Source organism: Cucumis melo, chromosome 10 (assembly GCF_025177605.1).
Source record: "Cucumis melo cultivar AY chromosome 10, USDA_Cmelo_AY_1.0, whole genome shotgun sequence".
Classification (NCBI taxonomy): Eukaryota; Viridiplantae; Streptophyta; class Magnoliopsida; order Cucurbitales; family Cucurbitaceae; genus Cucumis; species Cucumis melo.
Window position 1 is genome coordinate 20,657,057 of NC_066866.1, and position 17,373 is coordinate 20,674,429.

The 17,373-nt window shown below is 38.5% G+C and overlaps 1 protein-coding gene across 1 annotated transcript in view; it reads right to left on the bottom strand.

The window, feature by feature from the left end:
• The window catches only part of LOC103491895 (serine/threonine-protein kinase 1), a 50,701-nt gene extending 35,252 nt beyond the window's left edge, over positions 1-15,449 (bottom strand). Inside the window, exons 1-10 of the mRNA XM_008452008.3 lie at positions 14,534-15,449; positions 14,329-14,417; positions 14,134-14,241; positions 13,892-13,999; positions 13,540-13,630; positions 13,347-13,399; positions 12,887-12,949; positions 11,945-11,989; positions 11,759-11,794; positions 328-383 (exon numbers count right to left, since the gene is read on the bottom strand). Coding sequence (XP_008450230.2) covers positions 328-383; positions 11,759-11,794; positions 11,945-11,989; positions 12,887-12,949; positions 13,347-13,399; positions 13,540-13,630; positions 13,892-13,999; positions 14,134-14,241; positions 14,329-14,417; positions 14,534-15,359 — 1,475 coding nt within the window. The 5' untranslated portion in view covers positions 15,360-15,449. The remainder of the gene's footprint in view (positions 1-327; positions 384-11,758; positions 11,795-11,944; positions 11,990-12,886; positions 12,950-13,346; positions 13,400-13,539; positions 13,631-13,891; positions 14,000-14,133; positions 14,242-14,328; positions 14,418-14,533) is intronic.
• Between the last annotated feature and the right edge of the window lie 1,924 nt (positions 15,450-17,373).

The window sequence follows — 17,373 nt, forward strand, 5'->3', positions numbered from 1 at the left end:
TCTTTGGTCCCTCATTAGATTCTGTATTTCTCTTTGGGCTTCAACGTCGAAGAACTTTTGTAATTAGTTTATAGGTTTCTATTTTGGACAGCTGATGCCCTTTCCTAAAGAGGGCTTCCTTTCAGAGGCCTGTCTTTTTGTTCCTCATATTCTTTCATATATTCTCAATGTAAAGTTGCTTTATATGTATGGTTGTATTAAGATACCAAAATTGATATGCAGTGTGATTGAGAATAAGCAAATGACTCTAATAGATGATAACAATCAAGTTTCAGTTCAAAAGAGATTATGATGAAAGAGTAGATGGTGTAAAACAGTTAATAAAACCATTTTTCTTTGTCTTCAAGCATTGGAGCTGGCTCAATTGATATCATGAATAAAACCTGTTACACATGAGAAACCCCTCATAAAAAATCAACCTGGAAAAAAGTTAAAAAAAAGCGAAAGAAACACAACCATTCCAAAATTTAATGCAAATCATACAGATTTAAGTTTTAGTCTATTTAGAAAATATATATATTCTACCACAATTTCTTGATCTACTTTTCATCTTGGTTAAAAGTAGGCAAAAGACAAGTTTAGTCTCTACAAGGAATATGTTTTTGTATAAGAAGGCAAAACTTGGTGCAATGTGTCTATTTCATCACCTATGTGTCTAATAGGTTCTAGGTCCCCGAAGTTTCACTATTGTGACTAATAGTTTCATGAAAAATTTTGATCTCTTTTAGCGAAACCATTAGTCATGAAACTATAAGAAGACAAAACTTGGTGCAATGTGTCTATTTCATCACCTATGTGCAATGTGTCTATTTCATCACCTATGTGTCTATTTCATCACCTAAGGAAGCAAACATTGTCTTTTTCATGAAACCATTCAACACAACATTGAAATTACAATCTATTAGATATAAATTTAAATACTGTCCAAAGGAACTCTGAACTTTCAATTTCTGTATAGGAGATTAATGAATTTAAAAAATTAATTGATGCACTATATATAAAAATTTGAAAATTCAAAGATTAAGTTTGTAATATTGAAAGTTTAGGATCTAAAATGACACAAACTTCAATGTTAAGGGATTAATTTGTAACTTAACCTTAAAAACACTTTGGATTAATTAGTCAAATTTCAGAAAATAAAGGACAAGCTTATGAAATAACTGTTTAGAAAAAATCGGCTAATTAGAAAGGACAACTGAAAGTAGTAAAACACAAAAAAAAAGTTAATAAATATTTTTGTTAAGAATAGTAGGCTAGGTTGCCCAAGGGTAGTCGTGATTTACTTTGCCCTAATTTTTTATTATTTTAATTAGGCTCGTAATACCTATAATTATTTTCCCCTTTGTACCTTTATCATCATAAGAAAATAATAAGGAATATTAAAATCGTGGTTTTTCTCCCTGTACTAAGGTTTCCATGTAAATATGTGTTTGTTCTACATCTCTACTTTCAATATGGTATCGGAACAGGATATCGAAGAAACCCTAGACAATCAAACACTTGACGAAACCCTAGCAAAATGGACAGTCGTCGACATTAGTGGAGCCATCAACACAATAGTTGATGCCCGAATCCACGCTGCAATGGATGAGTGGTTTTGACGTCTTCAAAACCCACCGGCCATCCTTCCTGCCCAACCGCAACCTTCCGACAACCAAAAACCTTTACCTGTGACCCTGTTGGAACTCCAACTTCACGTATGAATTTCCTTCTTTATTGATTCAATTTCAGTAAGATATTAAGGATTGAGAACAATGCTCAGTACAATCTAATTTTTGTTCTTCTCTCTCTCCAGAAGAATGCAGAAAAACATGTTCTAACCACAAAAAAACACACAATGTTCCCGCCCAAAAGACAACACTCTTATATCACTTTTCCCGTTCACCGACCTACTTATATCCCACGTGCTTTTATTAAAGAAAAAATCTATTTCTTCCTTCTACTGTACACTTGCCTAATAAGGGGTCTAACATTACTTTCCCCTTTAAATTCACCTTGTCCTCAAGGTGAAAAGTTGGGTACTTTAACTGCATTTCATCATAAGACTCCCAAGTAGCTTCATGCTTAGGTAAACCTTCCCAGCACACCAAAACTTCCCATTGCCCAGCCACGGTCTTACGATATTCAACAGCCTCTTCCGGAATAGATTTCCACACATAATTCTCATCAACAAACTGAATAGTTGGTTGTGAATCCTCATGCTGTCCGACTACTTTTCTCATGAAAAACAGGATGAATTTTGGAACTTTCTGGTAACGGAAGACGGTAAGCAACAGGCCCAACCTTCTCTACAATTTTATATGGCCCAAAAAACCGAGGAGCAAGCATTTCATTTCGTCTACTACGTACAGTAACCTGTCGGTAGGGACGAATACGCAGAAACACATAATCACCCACACAAAATTCTACATTTCTCCTTTTACGATCCGCATACACTTTCATTTGCTCTTGTGCTAAGCGCAAATGTTCACGCAAAGAAATCAAAACAACATCCCTTTCCTGCAACATTTCTTCAGCAGTTGAATTCTTAGAAAGCGAGCTTCCATAAGACAAAATAGTAGGAGGCTGTCGTCCATAAACAATCTGAAACGGAGTCATGCCGATAGACCGTTGGAAGGTGGTATTATACCAATATTCCGCCCATGGCAGCCACTTAACCCACTCCTTAGGTTTCTCATTACAAAAGCACCGTAAGTAAGTTTCCACTCCTCTGTTGACAACCTCAGTTTGGCCGTCTGATTGAGGGTGATAGGCTGTACTTTTATTCAGTTTAGTGCCTGATAATCGAAACAATTCAGTCCAGAAATGACTAAGAAATATCTTGTCTCTATCCGACACAATGGACAAGGGAAATCCATGCAACCTTACTACTTCTTGCACAAACAACTCTGCCACCAGCTTAGCAGTAAATGGATGTTTCAGGGGTAAGAAATGTCCATATTTACTCAATCTGTCTACCACAACCAAAATCACTTCAAATCCACTAGATTTTGGAAGGCCTTCCACAAAATCCATTGAGATATCACTCCATATGGACTGAGGAATTTCCAACGGCACCAACAAACCAGCCGGAGATAAAGCCAATGATTTACTTCTTTGGCATGTTAAGCACTCTTCACAGTGTTTTTTAATATCAGCCTTCATCCCATCCCAATACAATTCAGCAGCTACTCGTTTATAGGTTCTCAAAAATCCAAAGTGACCCCCAACCACAGAATTATGGAAGGTGTCTAAAATTACAGGTATTAAAGAAGAATGCTTTAAAATTACCAGTCGGTTCTTGTACATCAACAAGCCATTCTGCAATGAATATTTGCTCTCAGTCGGTTCCTCAATTTGCTTAATTTGCTCTACAATCTTCTCATACTTTGGATCTTGAGATACTTCCTTTTTAATCACTTCCAGATCGATAGTAACTGGTACAGACAACCCAAACAATTGTGCTTCATCTGGTTTTCTGGACAATGGCATCAGCTGCTCTATTTTCAGCTCCCGGCTTATAAACTACTTCAAATGAATAACCCAAAAGTTTGGCTATCCATTTTTGATATTGAGGTTGTATTATCCTCTGATCTAACAAAAATTTCAGTGCCTTCTGATCTGTTTTCACTTTAAATTTTCCTATCAACAAATAAGGCCGCCATCTTTGTACCGCCAATACAACAGCCATAAGCTCCCTTTCATACACTGGTCGGGCCCTGTCTCTCAAAGCTAACGTATGGCTATAATATGCTATCGGCCTTCTGTCTTGAACTAAGATAGCTCCAATTCCATAACCAGACGCATCAGTTTCTATCCCAAACGGCTTATTGAAATCTGGAAGAGCTAATACCGACAAGGATAGCATCGCTGATTTCAACTTGTCAAAAGCCAAGGTTGCTTCTTCAGTCCATCTAAACCCTCCCTTCTTTAACAACTAAGTTAAAGGAGCAACAATAGCTCCATAATTGCGCACAAAACGACGGTAATACCCGGTTAAGCCCAGGAATCCTCTGATTTCTTTTATATTCGTGGGTTGTGGCCAGTCGGATATAGCTCTAATCTTTTCTTGGTCCACTGCCACACCTTCTCCAGAAATCACATGACCCAGATACTCTATTCTTTTCTGTGCAAAATGACACTTCTTCTGGTTAGCATATAGTTCATGCTGCTGTAAAATTGACAACACTTTTCCCATGTGCACTACATGATCAGCCTCATTTTTACTATAAACTAGTATATCATCAAAAGAAACCAATACAAACTTTCTTAGGAATGGCTTGAAGATAGTATTCATCAAGGCTTGAAAGGTAGCCGGTGCATTGGTCAACCCGAAAGGCATTACTAAAAATTCATAATGTCCTTCGTGTGTTCGGAAAGCCGTTTTCTCTACATCCTCATCGGCCATTCCGATTTGATGATATCCGGACTTCAAATCAATCTTGGAAAACAGAGTTGCTCCACAAAGCTCATCAAATAATTCTTCTACTACCGGAATAGGAAATTTATCCGGAATCGTGGCGTTATTGACTGCTCTATAATCTACACAAAAACGCCAGCTACCATCCTTTTTCTTGACCAATAAAACAGGGCTAGAATAAGGACTGGTGCTCGGTCTTATTACCCCAGAATTCAACATTTCTTTCACCAACTTCTCCATCTCTTCTTTTTTATGAAAACCATATCGATACGGACGAACATTAATGGGATTGGCTCCCTCCTTCATGTGGATATGATGTTCTATCTCCCTTCGTGGTGGTATTTTTTCCGGCCACTCAAAAACATCTTGGAACTAACTAATGACAGAATTGATCGGACCACTGCTCAAAACTTCTGCATTTTGCAAACAGCAATCATAACTCTCTACAGCTTTCACTTCTAATGATCGACATTCAATCAAGCACCCGGCATCCTTATCTCCCCAGTTTTTCATCATATTTTTAAGGCTGATCCTTGCTTTCGTTAGGCTGGAATCTCCTTTAATATTCACAAATTTCCCATCAACAGAAAAAGTCAATGACAGATTTTTCCAGTCTACTGTAGTCACTCCTAGAGAATATAGCCATTGCATACCCAAAATTACATCAACACCACCAAGTTCTACGGGCAGAAAATCCTCTACTATTTTCCAGTTGTTCAACTGCACCTCCAATTTTTCACAGATTCCCTTACCTTGTACTGCAGCCCCAGATCCTAAGATCACTCCATAATGTGAGGTTTCTTTGATGGGTAAAATAAGCTTCTTCACCAGCTTTTCCGACACAAAGTTGTGCGTCGCTCCACAATCGATCAATATAATCACATCCTCTCCCAACAATTTACCTCTCACTTTCATAGTTCCGGGATCATTTAGTCCAACTACCGAGTTGATTGATAATTCAACCACAGTTGTAATATCCTCATTGATTTCTATGCGGCCCAACTCTTTTTTTTCTTCTTTTTCTTCTACAATTTCATATTCTTCTTTACCTTCTGTCACCACGAACATTCTCAATTCATGTTGTTCTTTCATTTTACATTTGTGGTCGGCAGAATACTTCTCATTGCAACGAAAACACAATCCTTTCTCTTTCCTGGCCTGAAACTCAGCATCGAGCAGCCTTTTATAGGACCCTTCCCTTCGATTTTCATTTGAACCGAAACTTCTCAAAGTAATGGTGCGGATCGGAAATGAAGTATTTCCTTTACTCTCCCCTGCTACACTACTGGAAGCAACTTTTCCATTTCCATTAACCTGCCCAGTCAACTTTCCTCCTGAATAACCACTCAATTTGGCTTCAATTCTTACAATCTCTCTGTTTTCTACCATCTGTGCTACTTCCATCATCTCTGGCAATCCTTTCGATCGACAGAAAACTACCTCAGATCTCACCCATGGTAATAAACCATTCATAAAAGTATCTTCAACTACTCTCTCAGGCACATCATATAACGGCGCTACCATTTTATCAAACAGATTTATGTACTCTTCTACTGTACTTTCTTGTTTAATTCTCAAAAACTGCCCGCAAATCGTTCCATCCTTATTAGATCGAAATCGTACTAATAGTCTCTTTCATATTAGACCAACTGGTGAATTTATCTCTCTCCTCTTGAGATCTATACCAATTTAACGCCGGACCATCGAAACTAACTGTGGACACTAACATTTTTTCAGACTCAGTTAGTTTATGGATTTGAAAATACCTATCGGCTCGAAATAACCAAGAATCAGAATCCTCCCCTGTGAACACCGGCATCTCGATCTTTTTGAACTTGTTTCGATCATGGGAACCATCGCCGGGGTCTATCTTTCGCTCGTTTCTGTCATATCCAAAATTTCGATCTGATTCTGCCATCTTACTAGAAGACGCATCGATTTCCTTCCCTTTAGCCTTCTCAGTCTCCTTCGCGACGGATTCCGTTACTTGTCCACTCATCGTCGACCGCTCTCTCGAACTCGTCTCTATAATCGTGAATAACAACTACTGTTGTTTTTCCGATTGAAGTCGCATCAAATCGATGCTCTTCGCAATCTCATTCAGACTCACCTCTATCGCCGGCACTTTGCTCAATTCCTTCTTCATTCCGGCAATTTCTTAGTCGATAAATTCCAACCGTTCTTCAATCCGAGTTTGAACCATGATTCCTCTGTCCTTCAGATCTTCGCTCTGATACCAAAATGTTAGAACTCCAACTTCACATATGAATTTCCTTCTTTATTGATTCAATTTCAGTAAGATATTAAGGATTGAGAATGTCTCAATCCTCAGTACAATCTAATTTCTGTTCTTCTCTCTCTCCAGGAGAATGCAGAAAAACATGTTCTAACTACAAAAAAACACACAATGTTCCCACCCAAAAGACAACACTCTTATATCACTTTTCCCGCCCACCGACCTACTTATATCCCACGTGCTTTTATTAAAGAAAAATTTATTTCTTCCTTCTACTGTACACTTGCCTAATAAGGGGTCTAACAGACCCTTAGGATATTTTCTAAGGGAGAAATTGAATGGTCCAAACTATTTTTTGTGGTCCAAGTCTATTAAAATGATCCTCGAAGGGCACCACAAGTTTGGGTCCTTGACAGAGGATATACCTCGTTCTACACCAGGAGACCCTCAAGAACGATACCAGAAAGAGAAGGACTCTCTTATTCGGTCCAACCTGTTCAACGGAACCACAGATGGACAAGCCCTTACTGTGTGCTGCAACCGCTAAAGACATTTGGGATACAACTCAATAATTGCATTCCAAACATCAGAACGTCTCTCGTTTATATACTCTGAAAAACAAGTTCATGAATGCCAATGGATGTAACATCTTTCTTTAACAGACTTTCCCTTATCTGGCAAGAAATGGACCTATGTAGAGAAATTGTATGGAACTATCCCAGCGATAGCATATATTACTCCAGAATCGAGGAGGTCGACAAAATACATGTTTTTCTTGCAGGTCTCAACCCTAGGTTCGATTTTGTTCGCGGACATATACTAGGCCAAAGACCTATATCGTCCCTGATGGAGGTTTGTTCTGAAGTTCGCCTTAAGGAAGACCGTACCATGCTATGAGTAGTCTGACAAACCCCACTAGTGATTCTACTGCCTTCAGTGTGAGGTCTCCTAATCATGACAATGAGAAGCACAGTGGAAACCAATCGCTCTTTTTGAATACTACAAGAAATAGTGGCATATCAAGGTGCAGTGTTGGAAATTACATGGTGATCACTTAGGAGGTAAGAAGCGCCCTTCCAACGACAAACAGAACACGGGGCAAGTTTATGTGAGTGAGCCTGCTACCCTTCTCAACTACCTGGGGATCCCAGTCTAACTACATTATGAGCTATTACCCAGTCAGGTATACCTCAGTCCTTCCGTCTTATTGGTGTTGATGGGAAGAATCCCTGGATTGTAAACTCTAGCACCACTGATCATTTGACAGAATCCTCGGAACATTTTGTGTCCTATATTCCATGAGCTGGTAATGAGAAGATACGAATAGCAGATGGTTCCTTGGCTCCAATTGTCAGAAAGGGGCTGATTTTTCCTTTTGAAGGATTGACTTTACATAATGTGTTGCATGTGCCCCGAATTCACTATAATCTACTATGTATAAGCAAGCTTGCTCGTGAATTAAACTGCAAAGCGAAATTCTTACTTAATTCTGTTTCATTTCAGAACTTGTGCTCGGGGAGGATGATTAGCACTGTCTGGCAAAGTAAGGGACTCTAACTACTTGATGATGACGCCTCTGCTAGTAGCATTTATAGGACTAGTCTTGTATCTTCATATTTTAATATGTCAGAAAAAGACACGTGTTATTGCATTTCCGTTTAGGCCACCCCAACTTTCAATATATGAAATACTCATTTCCTATCTTTTTTCTTGTTCATATTTCTACCTTGTCTTGTGATGTGTGTACTCACAGCATCGAGTCTCCTTTCCCTCACAACCATATAAGTCAACCCAACCTTTCACTCTTGTCCATAATGATGTTTGGAGACCATCCAAGGTCACTACCTCCTCTGGCAAAGGGTGGTCTGTTACCTTCATTGATAACCAAACCCGCCTTAATTGGGTTTTCCTCATCTCCGACAAATCCGAAGTCACCTCCACATTCTGGAACTTCTATCACATCATAGAAACGCAATTCAATGCAAAGATTGCAGTCCTATACAATGATAATGGTCGCAAGTTTCAAAACCACACCCTTAACGAAATTTTGTCCTCTAAGGGAATTGTCCACCAGATTTCCTGTGCTTACACCCCTCACCAAAATGGGGTTGCTGAGAGAAAAAACCGTCACCTTTTGGAAGTTTTCTGTTCACTTATGTTGTCTACTTCTACATCCTTTAATGGGGTGATGTTGTTCTCACTGCAACTCATCTCATCAATCGAATGTCTTCTCTTATCCCACACCTCCAAACCCCCTAAGAATATCCCAAAGAATTCTATCCCTCCAATTCTATCCCTCCACCCGTCTCATTTTTTATGTCCCCCTTCGGGTGTTCAAGTGCATAACCCATGTTCATAGTCATGGTCCTAACCAAACTAAATTCACCCCTTGGGCTCAGGCTTGTGTGTTTGATGGATACTCTCTGCACCAACAAGGCTATAAATGCTTTCAACCATCCTCATGTAAATACTGTCTCCATGGATATCACCTTTCAGAGTCTATCTATCCTACTTTAGTTACCTTATCTAACCCGAATTCTCACATCACAATCCTACCTACAGATCAATTTCCCTAGAAAACCTACTATAGGAGGAATCTCATAAAGGAAGTCAGGTCTCTTGTTGTTTAGCCAGCTACGATCCAGAATTCTAAATTTCTACGAGATCAAGGTATGACTAATTTCATTGACTCACATACTAATAACAGAATGAGTGAGAATGACAGGTTCGAGACGAATTCTGTTAGATTTTGTATTTATGGAAAACTTACCATAAATATTTCTTTTCCTTTTTTTTTCTCCTTTGCATTCTATTTAAGTTCCTCAATTGCACCTCTGTAATTACAAGAAAATAATAAAATAAAATATTGTGGTTTTTCTCCCGATTCTCAGATTTCCACGTAAACCGGTGTGTGCTCTTTGTCTCTACTTTCAACAAATTCCACTAATGCACATACTAGTATTAAGGTGGGTGAGAATGACGAGTCTGAAAATAATGGGTCCAAAACAGTTGTCCCTAAGGATATGGTTGAGAAGGGCAGTGTTGATGTGATCATTACAGATAGAGAGGGCAAGGTTGATGAGAATGAGGTCATTGCAGAATCTACTGAAAACAAAACCAAGCAGGACCATCCAGGAAACATAAGTAAGTATAATCTTCTCTAGATCTTCCTATTACGCTGAGGAAAGGTACCAGGTCATGTACAAAGCACTCCATTTCTAACTACGTTTCGTACAAAAACCTCTCCCCCTAGTTCAAGCCTTCACTGCCAGCCTTGATTCTACTACGATACCCAAATATATCCACCTTGCCTTCGAGTGCCTTGAGTGGAAGACTGTTGTCATGGAAGAAATGAGAGCCCCGGAAAAGAACAAGACTTGAGATCTATGCACACTCTCCCAAGGGACACAAGACTGTGGAATGCAAATGGGTGTTTCCACTCGAGTATAGAGTAGATGGTATCTTCGACAGATATAACGCCAAGTTAGTTGCAAAATGGTTCACTCAGACTTATGAAGTTGACTATTCTAAGACATTTTCCACTGTTGCAAAGTTAAGCATTGTTAGAGTCTTGTTGTCAGTTACTTTAAATAAAGACGGGCCCTATATCAACTTGACATTAAGAATGTGTTTTGAATGGAGATTTAGAAGAGGAAGTGTATATGGTCCTCCTCCAGGATTTGAAGCTAAGTTTGATAATCAGGTTTACAAGCTTCGGAAGTCTTTATACAGGTTGAAACAGTCACCAAAAGCTTGGTTTGATAAGCTAACCACCTTCGTCAAGTCTTAGAGATACAATCAAGGGCACTCTAATCACACTTTGTTCACAAAAGTCTCCAAGACTGGGAAAATAGCAATGTTGATCGTCTATGTTAATGACATTGTGCTATCTGAGGATGACACTGTTGAGATTATCCAACTAAAAAAGAAGATGGGGGATGAGTTTGAAATTAAAGACTTGGGGAATCTTATGTACTTCCTTGAGATGGAGGTTGCTAGGTCCAAAGAGGGCATCATCGTGTCCCAGAGAAAATACACCCTCGATTTATTAGCTGAAACAGGTATGATGGGACTGAGTTCAATGCCAAACTCAAAAATGCAGGTGATAGGATTCCTGTTGATAAAGAGAAATATCAGTATCTTATAGGAAAGTTGATTTACTTGTCTCACACTAGGCCTGACATCTCCTATGTTGTGAGTAGTGCTAGTAGTTCATGCAAGCTCCTTATGAAAACCACATGGAGGCAGTTAACAAAGTTCTGAGGTATTTAAAAGCAACTCCTGCTAAAGGGTTGAGGTTCAGGAAGACTGACTGGAGGTGCATTGGGGCATATACCGACTCTGACTGGGCAGGGCCTATTGTTGATAGAATATCCACCTTAGGATACTACACCTTTGTGTAAGGCAATCTTGTTACTTGGAGAAGTAAGAAGCAAGGAGTTGTGGCTCGAAGCAGCGCTGAAGCCAAATACAGGGCTATGAGTTTGAGAATATGTGAGGAAATCTGGCTCCAGAAGGTGTTGTCTGATCTTCGTCAAAACTATCATGTGCCTATAAAACTATTCCACGATAACAAGGCAGCTATTAGCATTGCAAATAACCCAGTCCAACATGACAGAACCAAACAGTTGGAGATTGACACACTTTATCAAAGAGAGACTGGACAGTGTTAGCATCTGCGTCTCTTACATATCTTCGAACCAACAAATTGCTGATATACTCACAAATGGGCTCCTCAGACAAAACTTTGATTCATGTGTTAGTAAGTTAGGTCTTTCCGACATTTACGTCTCGTGGTTTTTCTCCCTATGCCAAGGTTTCCACGTAAATTTGTGTTTATTCTACATCTCTATTTTCAATAATTTTAACAAATCATAACCAACTTTCAATAATTTTAACAAAATCATAACCAACTATCAAATGGGAAGAAAGAATTCTAAGTAGGAAGCAATATCGATTTCAGATGCAGTTCATTACGAAGTACAACCAGAACACAGTTACTCAAAGATAAAAACAGCACCACTACTCAATGTGACCAGGATTAGAAAGATGGAAATTCTCATGCAAATGAATGAAATAATTTCCTTTATGGAGTTTCTAATTCTTCAAAATTTTAAACACACCCTCATTGGATGCACTGCAGATCTTGGAGGAAGCCCCTGAAATCAGATACAAAATGATTGCAGTATGTCAAACTATCACCAAAATACTTTTAAATTCAAAATAAACTGGAACAGCATCAGTAGTAAAGCATTTTTTAGTAAGATTAAGAAAATTGTAGAGCAGGTTTCATGAGGTGACATTTTTACCTCAGCCATTTCAATAGCAGAAACACCAAGGGCCCACACATCCACCTAAAAGTAAAACAAAATTGTTGCAAAAAGATTACTGTCGCTGCAACCTAGAAACTGCAAATATCACATAAAAGACCATATATAATACAATGACAGAATATTGCGTAGTCACTTGATCATTAACTATGATGAAATTTTAGATGCTGCTCTTTGCACAGAATCAATTCTTGCAGGAAATAGCAATCTTAACTGCTTTACAGTAGGAAAGGTCAGTAAGGTTAAGCACAACACCACTGAAATTTCAATGCCATATTTTTCTTTTAAATTAGACTGTGATGAAAAAGTGAAATGTAATCTGCTACAGAAGATTACTGAATGATCGATTAATGTTATATGTATTATCAATGTCTGGCTATGTAAATATCAGGAATTTCTAAAACTAAAAGATGTCGCTTGTACATGGTATACCACATTATTAGACTTCCTATGAAAGCTTCTGCAATTCTCCATTTCTTTGCTCCAGCTGGTTTAGACATCATAAAGATTACTGCAGCCTATGCAGGTTCCAATTTCAGTTTACAAACATGTTGTGACACCTATATCCTGATTAATATGCACGATATTCCTATTCAACTTCGTCTAAACTCTAAAAAACAGAAAATATATAGCATCCTGAATCAATGACAAAAATATATACATAATCTTGTAACTTTATACTAGAGAACTGGAACTTCCATAGCATTGCAAATATTAAACCAAATCCACTCCTCCAAACTTAATACACACTCTTACTGCAACATCAATTGCAGAGGAAGAAGTACCAAATGAGTAAAAAGTTAAATCCCAAGATATAAATGCATTATCGAATTCAAAACTACTTTCCTAACTCATTCATAATTTAGATTTTACAGGATGGAAATACCGAGAAGATAACAATATTAATCTGTATTTGAGTACCTTCCCATCGTATCGACTTTCCTGAATAACTTCTGGAGCCATCCAATGTGGAGTGCCAATGAACTGAAAAATATATAAAATATCACAAGAAACAATGACCAAATATAAAGATATACTATTCTAAGATCTCGAAATCTAAAAGAAACTAACGTAAAAGTGCATGTGGCTTAGTGCGTGTCATTGAGGACACTTCACTTAAGCTAGTTACTACATGGCTTAGTGCGTGTCATTGAGGGCACCTCACTTAAGCTTACTAGGTAGTCCCACTTTCTAAAACACTGGCTGAAGCCAGAAACACTAAATACATTGTATGCGTACAAAAATCAGGATAAGGTGTACATCAAGGAGAGTTGAGCCATCAAGTTACAGCCTTAAAAATTGCCCTATTAGCAAGTTATGAATGTCAAGTATGCTTTTTACCAACATGTTATTTTTACTATTATCAATGCAGTTAACATACTGTATTGCGCTTTGACATGGTCCTAGTTAGCTGGGCAGCAACTCCAAAATCACCTGCAAACATTTTCTTAACAAAATTATTGCATGCTTGATTAGTTTGTTACTATAGAAATAAATGAAATCAAAGAAAGAAAATGAACTTGAACAATAAAGTTTCAGTTTAACCTCTACCAACCAGAATGTAGAGCACTCACCCAACTTGACATCTCCTTGCTCAGTTAACAAGATATTACCACCCTTGATGTCTCTGTGAACTTTGAATATTGAATGAAGATAAGTGAGACCCTGCAATAAAATTAGCCCGTAAGGCCAACTATTTGCAAGAACGAGAGAGAGAGAGAGAGAGAGAGAGAGAGAGCCAAGCAAAATTTTATTGCATTTAAATGGTTTTCTCCAAGTGAGCTTGATTTAAGAAAGCCAAGCAAAATTTTTCCTTACGCAAACACAAACAAAAAGATACCAGTACTGGAGTCCATATCAAATAGTAAATAAACGTGTTTCTGCAAGCACAATGTCTTAAGGCAGCCAAGGGTTTGAAAATCTCACCTTCAGTGCCTCCCTACAGATATATGCAATCTGATATTCCTCTAAAGCTTCCTCGGTAACATTCATCAAGTCAGCAACACTGCCACCCCCACAGTACTCCATTACTATCTGCCAAGAAATAAAGACTTGTAAATCTGAAAAGATATCAGAAAGATGCAATTAATTATATTCACTTTAATCTAATGAATTCCAACTCATGGAAATGGTTTCATAAGTTTCTAAGGACAACTAATTTGTTGTACCCATAGATACTCTTCTCCTTGATAGCTCCCAAGATAGCGGACAACATTTGGATGGCTGCATTGCTGCAACATCTCAATTTCACCTCGAATTTCTTCATATCCTTCCTCCTACAAAGTAACTCAAAATAAATTTCCACTAAAAACAATTCAGATATCAATGACTAAACATAAGTGAATGAAATCAGAAAGGCATACCCCTTCACACAAAGAAATAACCTTGATAGCAACCAGCTCAGATGTCTTAATATCTCTTGCTTTATATACAGCCCCATAGGACCCCTTTCCTGCAAAACAATTAACGTGAGCCAGCATTATTTAACATCTCCAGCACCATTCACGTTATAAGAATGCATTTCGTTGACAGCAAATATCATTATTTAGCATGTAAACAAAAGCTTACCAAGTTCATTGAGCAATTCATACTTCGTATGTGGATCTTCCCTGGTGATGCTTTCTGGAATCGAACTCGACGATACCTTACTGCGTATCCGACCACCGCCCTCCTCACTCCTCGGTGATCCATTCCCCTTCCTCTGTTTCCCAAACCCTAACTCTCCCATACCTTGCATACTCGCCACCGCTCTGCCCATCGTGGACCCATCAAGTCCTCCGCCTCCACCACTGCGACTACCACCAGTCCTTCGAACAACAGTCCCACTAACCGATTCTCTGTTCCGCGACCTCGCCGTCGACCTCACCACAAACGTAGAAAATCCATCACCAACATCTTCCTCCTCACTATCCTCGCCTTCTTCACTACCACCTCTCTTCCCGGGGCTCCCCTGCTGAAAGTTCACAAACGGTAACGGCGAAGTTCGAGGCTTGGTAGAAACTGAGGAAGACAGAGAGCGATTACGAGGACGATTCCTATCCGTCTTGACGATCATGGTACCGAAGTCTTCAGTATCGTGATCAAAATCAAAAGCATCGTCATCCTCGTAGTCAATTGGGGCTCCACCACCGAAATCCTTAGGAAGGCGTTTGAGGAGAGGAGGGAGAGAAGAATCATCGTCATCGTCTTCATCGCGAGGCTTATCAACATCCTTGTAGAGCATTGTGGCGTAAAGGTCTTGTCCTTCGGTCGGTGGCCTTGGTCGACGGTGAGGATTCCGATGGTCGGCGTTGTTGTCGGAGTCGGAATCGGAATTGGAATGAATGACCACTGTGGAGTAGAGGTCAGATTTGTTGGTGGTTCTGCGGCTACGGTAGGAGGTTGGGGGATCCATTGAAAAGTGATTGACAGGGTGGAAGCTAGAAAGCCATAGCTGCAATAACACAAATTCTCATCATTTTGGGACAACAGTTGGTATTCATTTTGGAAAAAAGACATCGACTCACTTAAATTTGTAAAATTGATTTTTAAATAATAAAATTTATATTTGATATCAAAGATTTTCGGGAAATTACCAAAAATAGGTTAAAAAAAGAGCTTTAAATGAATTTTGGGACAAGTTTTCAAAAAAAAGACTTTTAGGACAATTTGGGTGTGAATGGACAAAAATGCCCTTCATTAAATTTCTATCGCTCTATTGATTTTTCGCCTACCCACGTTCGTTTTCCCTTCTCTTTCGCATAGAACACCTGAAGTAAAAAAAAACATCTCCTTTCGTTGGCTTTTGAAATTTCCCGCTCTGCTCTTCGAAGATACTCCGACTGTTCGTCTGTCGTCGGTCCTCCAGTGCATTTCGTCACTTCTCCTTTTCGAACCTAAGAATCAACTTTGAGCGTGTTCTCTTATTTCAGTGAGTTTTATCTGTAACCCATTTTCAATATATTTGCTGGAATTTGTTCCTTTTTCTTCAGGTTTCAATCATGACATCGACTTCGACATCGACCGACAGACCCTTGTACAAGATTAATCCTTCCCATCATTTTTATTCCCTAGTAAGTTGTTTGTCTCATTTGGAAAAGACAACACATAATATTAAGGCCAAACTCAAACCCAATCAATTAGCCTTATTTAGAAAAACAAAGTTTGGGCACGTTTTGGACCTAAATATTGTCTTTAATGGGCCACTCATCCACTACTTACTGTTAATGGAGGTGGAAGATGAAGGAAAGGATTCTATAAGTTTCTTACTAGGGGGCGTTGTTTGTACTTTCGGTAGGAGAGAGTTTAACATCATAACTGGAATATGGGGTCCTAAAGAGGACTATATTCAGTTGGTTGGGAATAGTCGACTGTTGGAGAAGTTTTTCAAAGACAAGGAGTGTGTTTATGTTAGCGACTTAGAGGATATATTTTTGGAATACGAGGGTGATGACGATGATATTGTGAAATTAGCTTTAGTCTACTTTATAGAGATATCTTTGTTGGGAAAAGATAGGCGAACCAAAGTGGACATTGGTTTTTTCAAGATTGCTAATGATTGGAATACATTTAATAATTATGATTGGGGTCGGATTGTTTTTGTACACACGCTAAGTGCCTTGAAAAGAGCCTTGGACAAGCCATATGCCAAGGGAAAGAAGAAATCAACACAAACAAAAAAATATACTATCAATGGATTTCCGCATGCATTACAGGTATGTGACTTCTTACTTCTTACTTCAAAACTTTAAAACGATCGTTTAGTTATTTTAAACGATCGTTTAGTTATGTTAAACGATCGTATAGTTGTTTTTTTAACGATCGTTTAGTTATGTTAAATAATCGTATAGTTGTTTTCAAACGATTGTATAAACACTTGTTTATATATCTATATATATCTTGTGGCACTTCCTAAACTTGTTTGTCAAATGTCGAATAGGTATGGACATATGAGTCTATACCAACCATCATTGGATGTGGTGTAGATAAAGTAAACGATCATGCCATACCACGAATGCTGAGGTGGGTGTGCCAACAATCACCAAAGTCCCAAACTATAAGCCAGGTGTTTGACTTGCCAATGGTAAGTAGCAAGCAATAGTAACTTACTTAAGGATCGCATGATTTTGTGCTTATTTCTTTGTCCTAAATACATTTGCCTTTTTCTATTTGCAGTTTATAATTAAGGCGGTCATTGAGATGACACCTGAAGAGGAGCAGTTGAAAATTGTTTCAGGTGAACTTTTTGAAAACTTCCGCTCATCTACCATTATTCAGTCGAAGAATGGTGGTTCAAAAAGAGTAAGAGAAGTTGTTAATGATGAAGATGACTTCAAAAAAAGTAAGAAACAGAAGTCCAAGATTAAGATGAAAAAGGTTATTCGGAATCTCCAAGATCGAGTAGCGGTTGTTGAAGGGCAACTTAATAG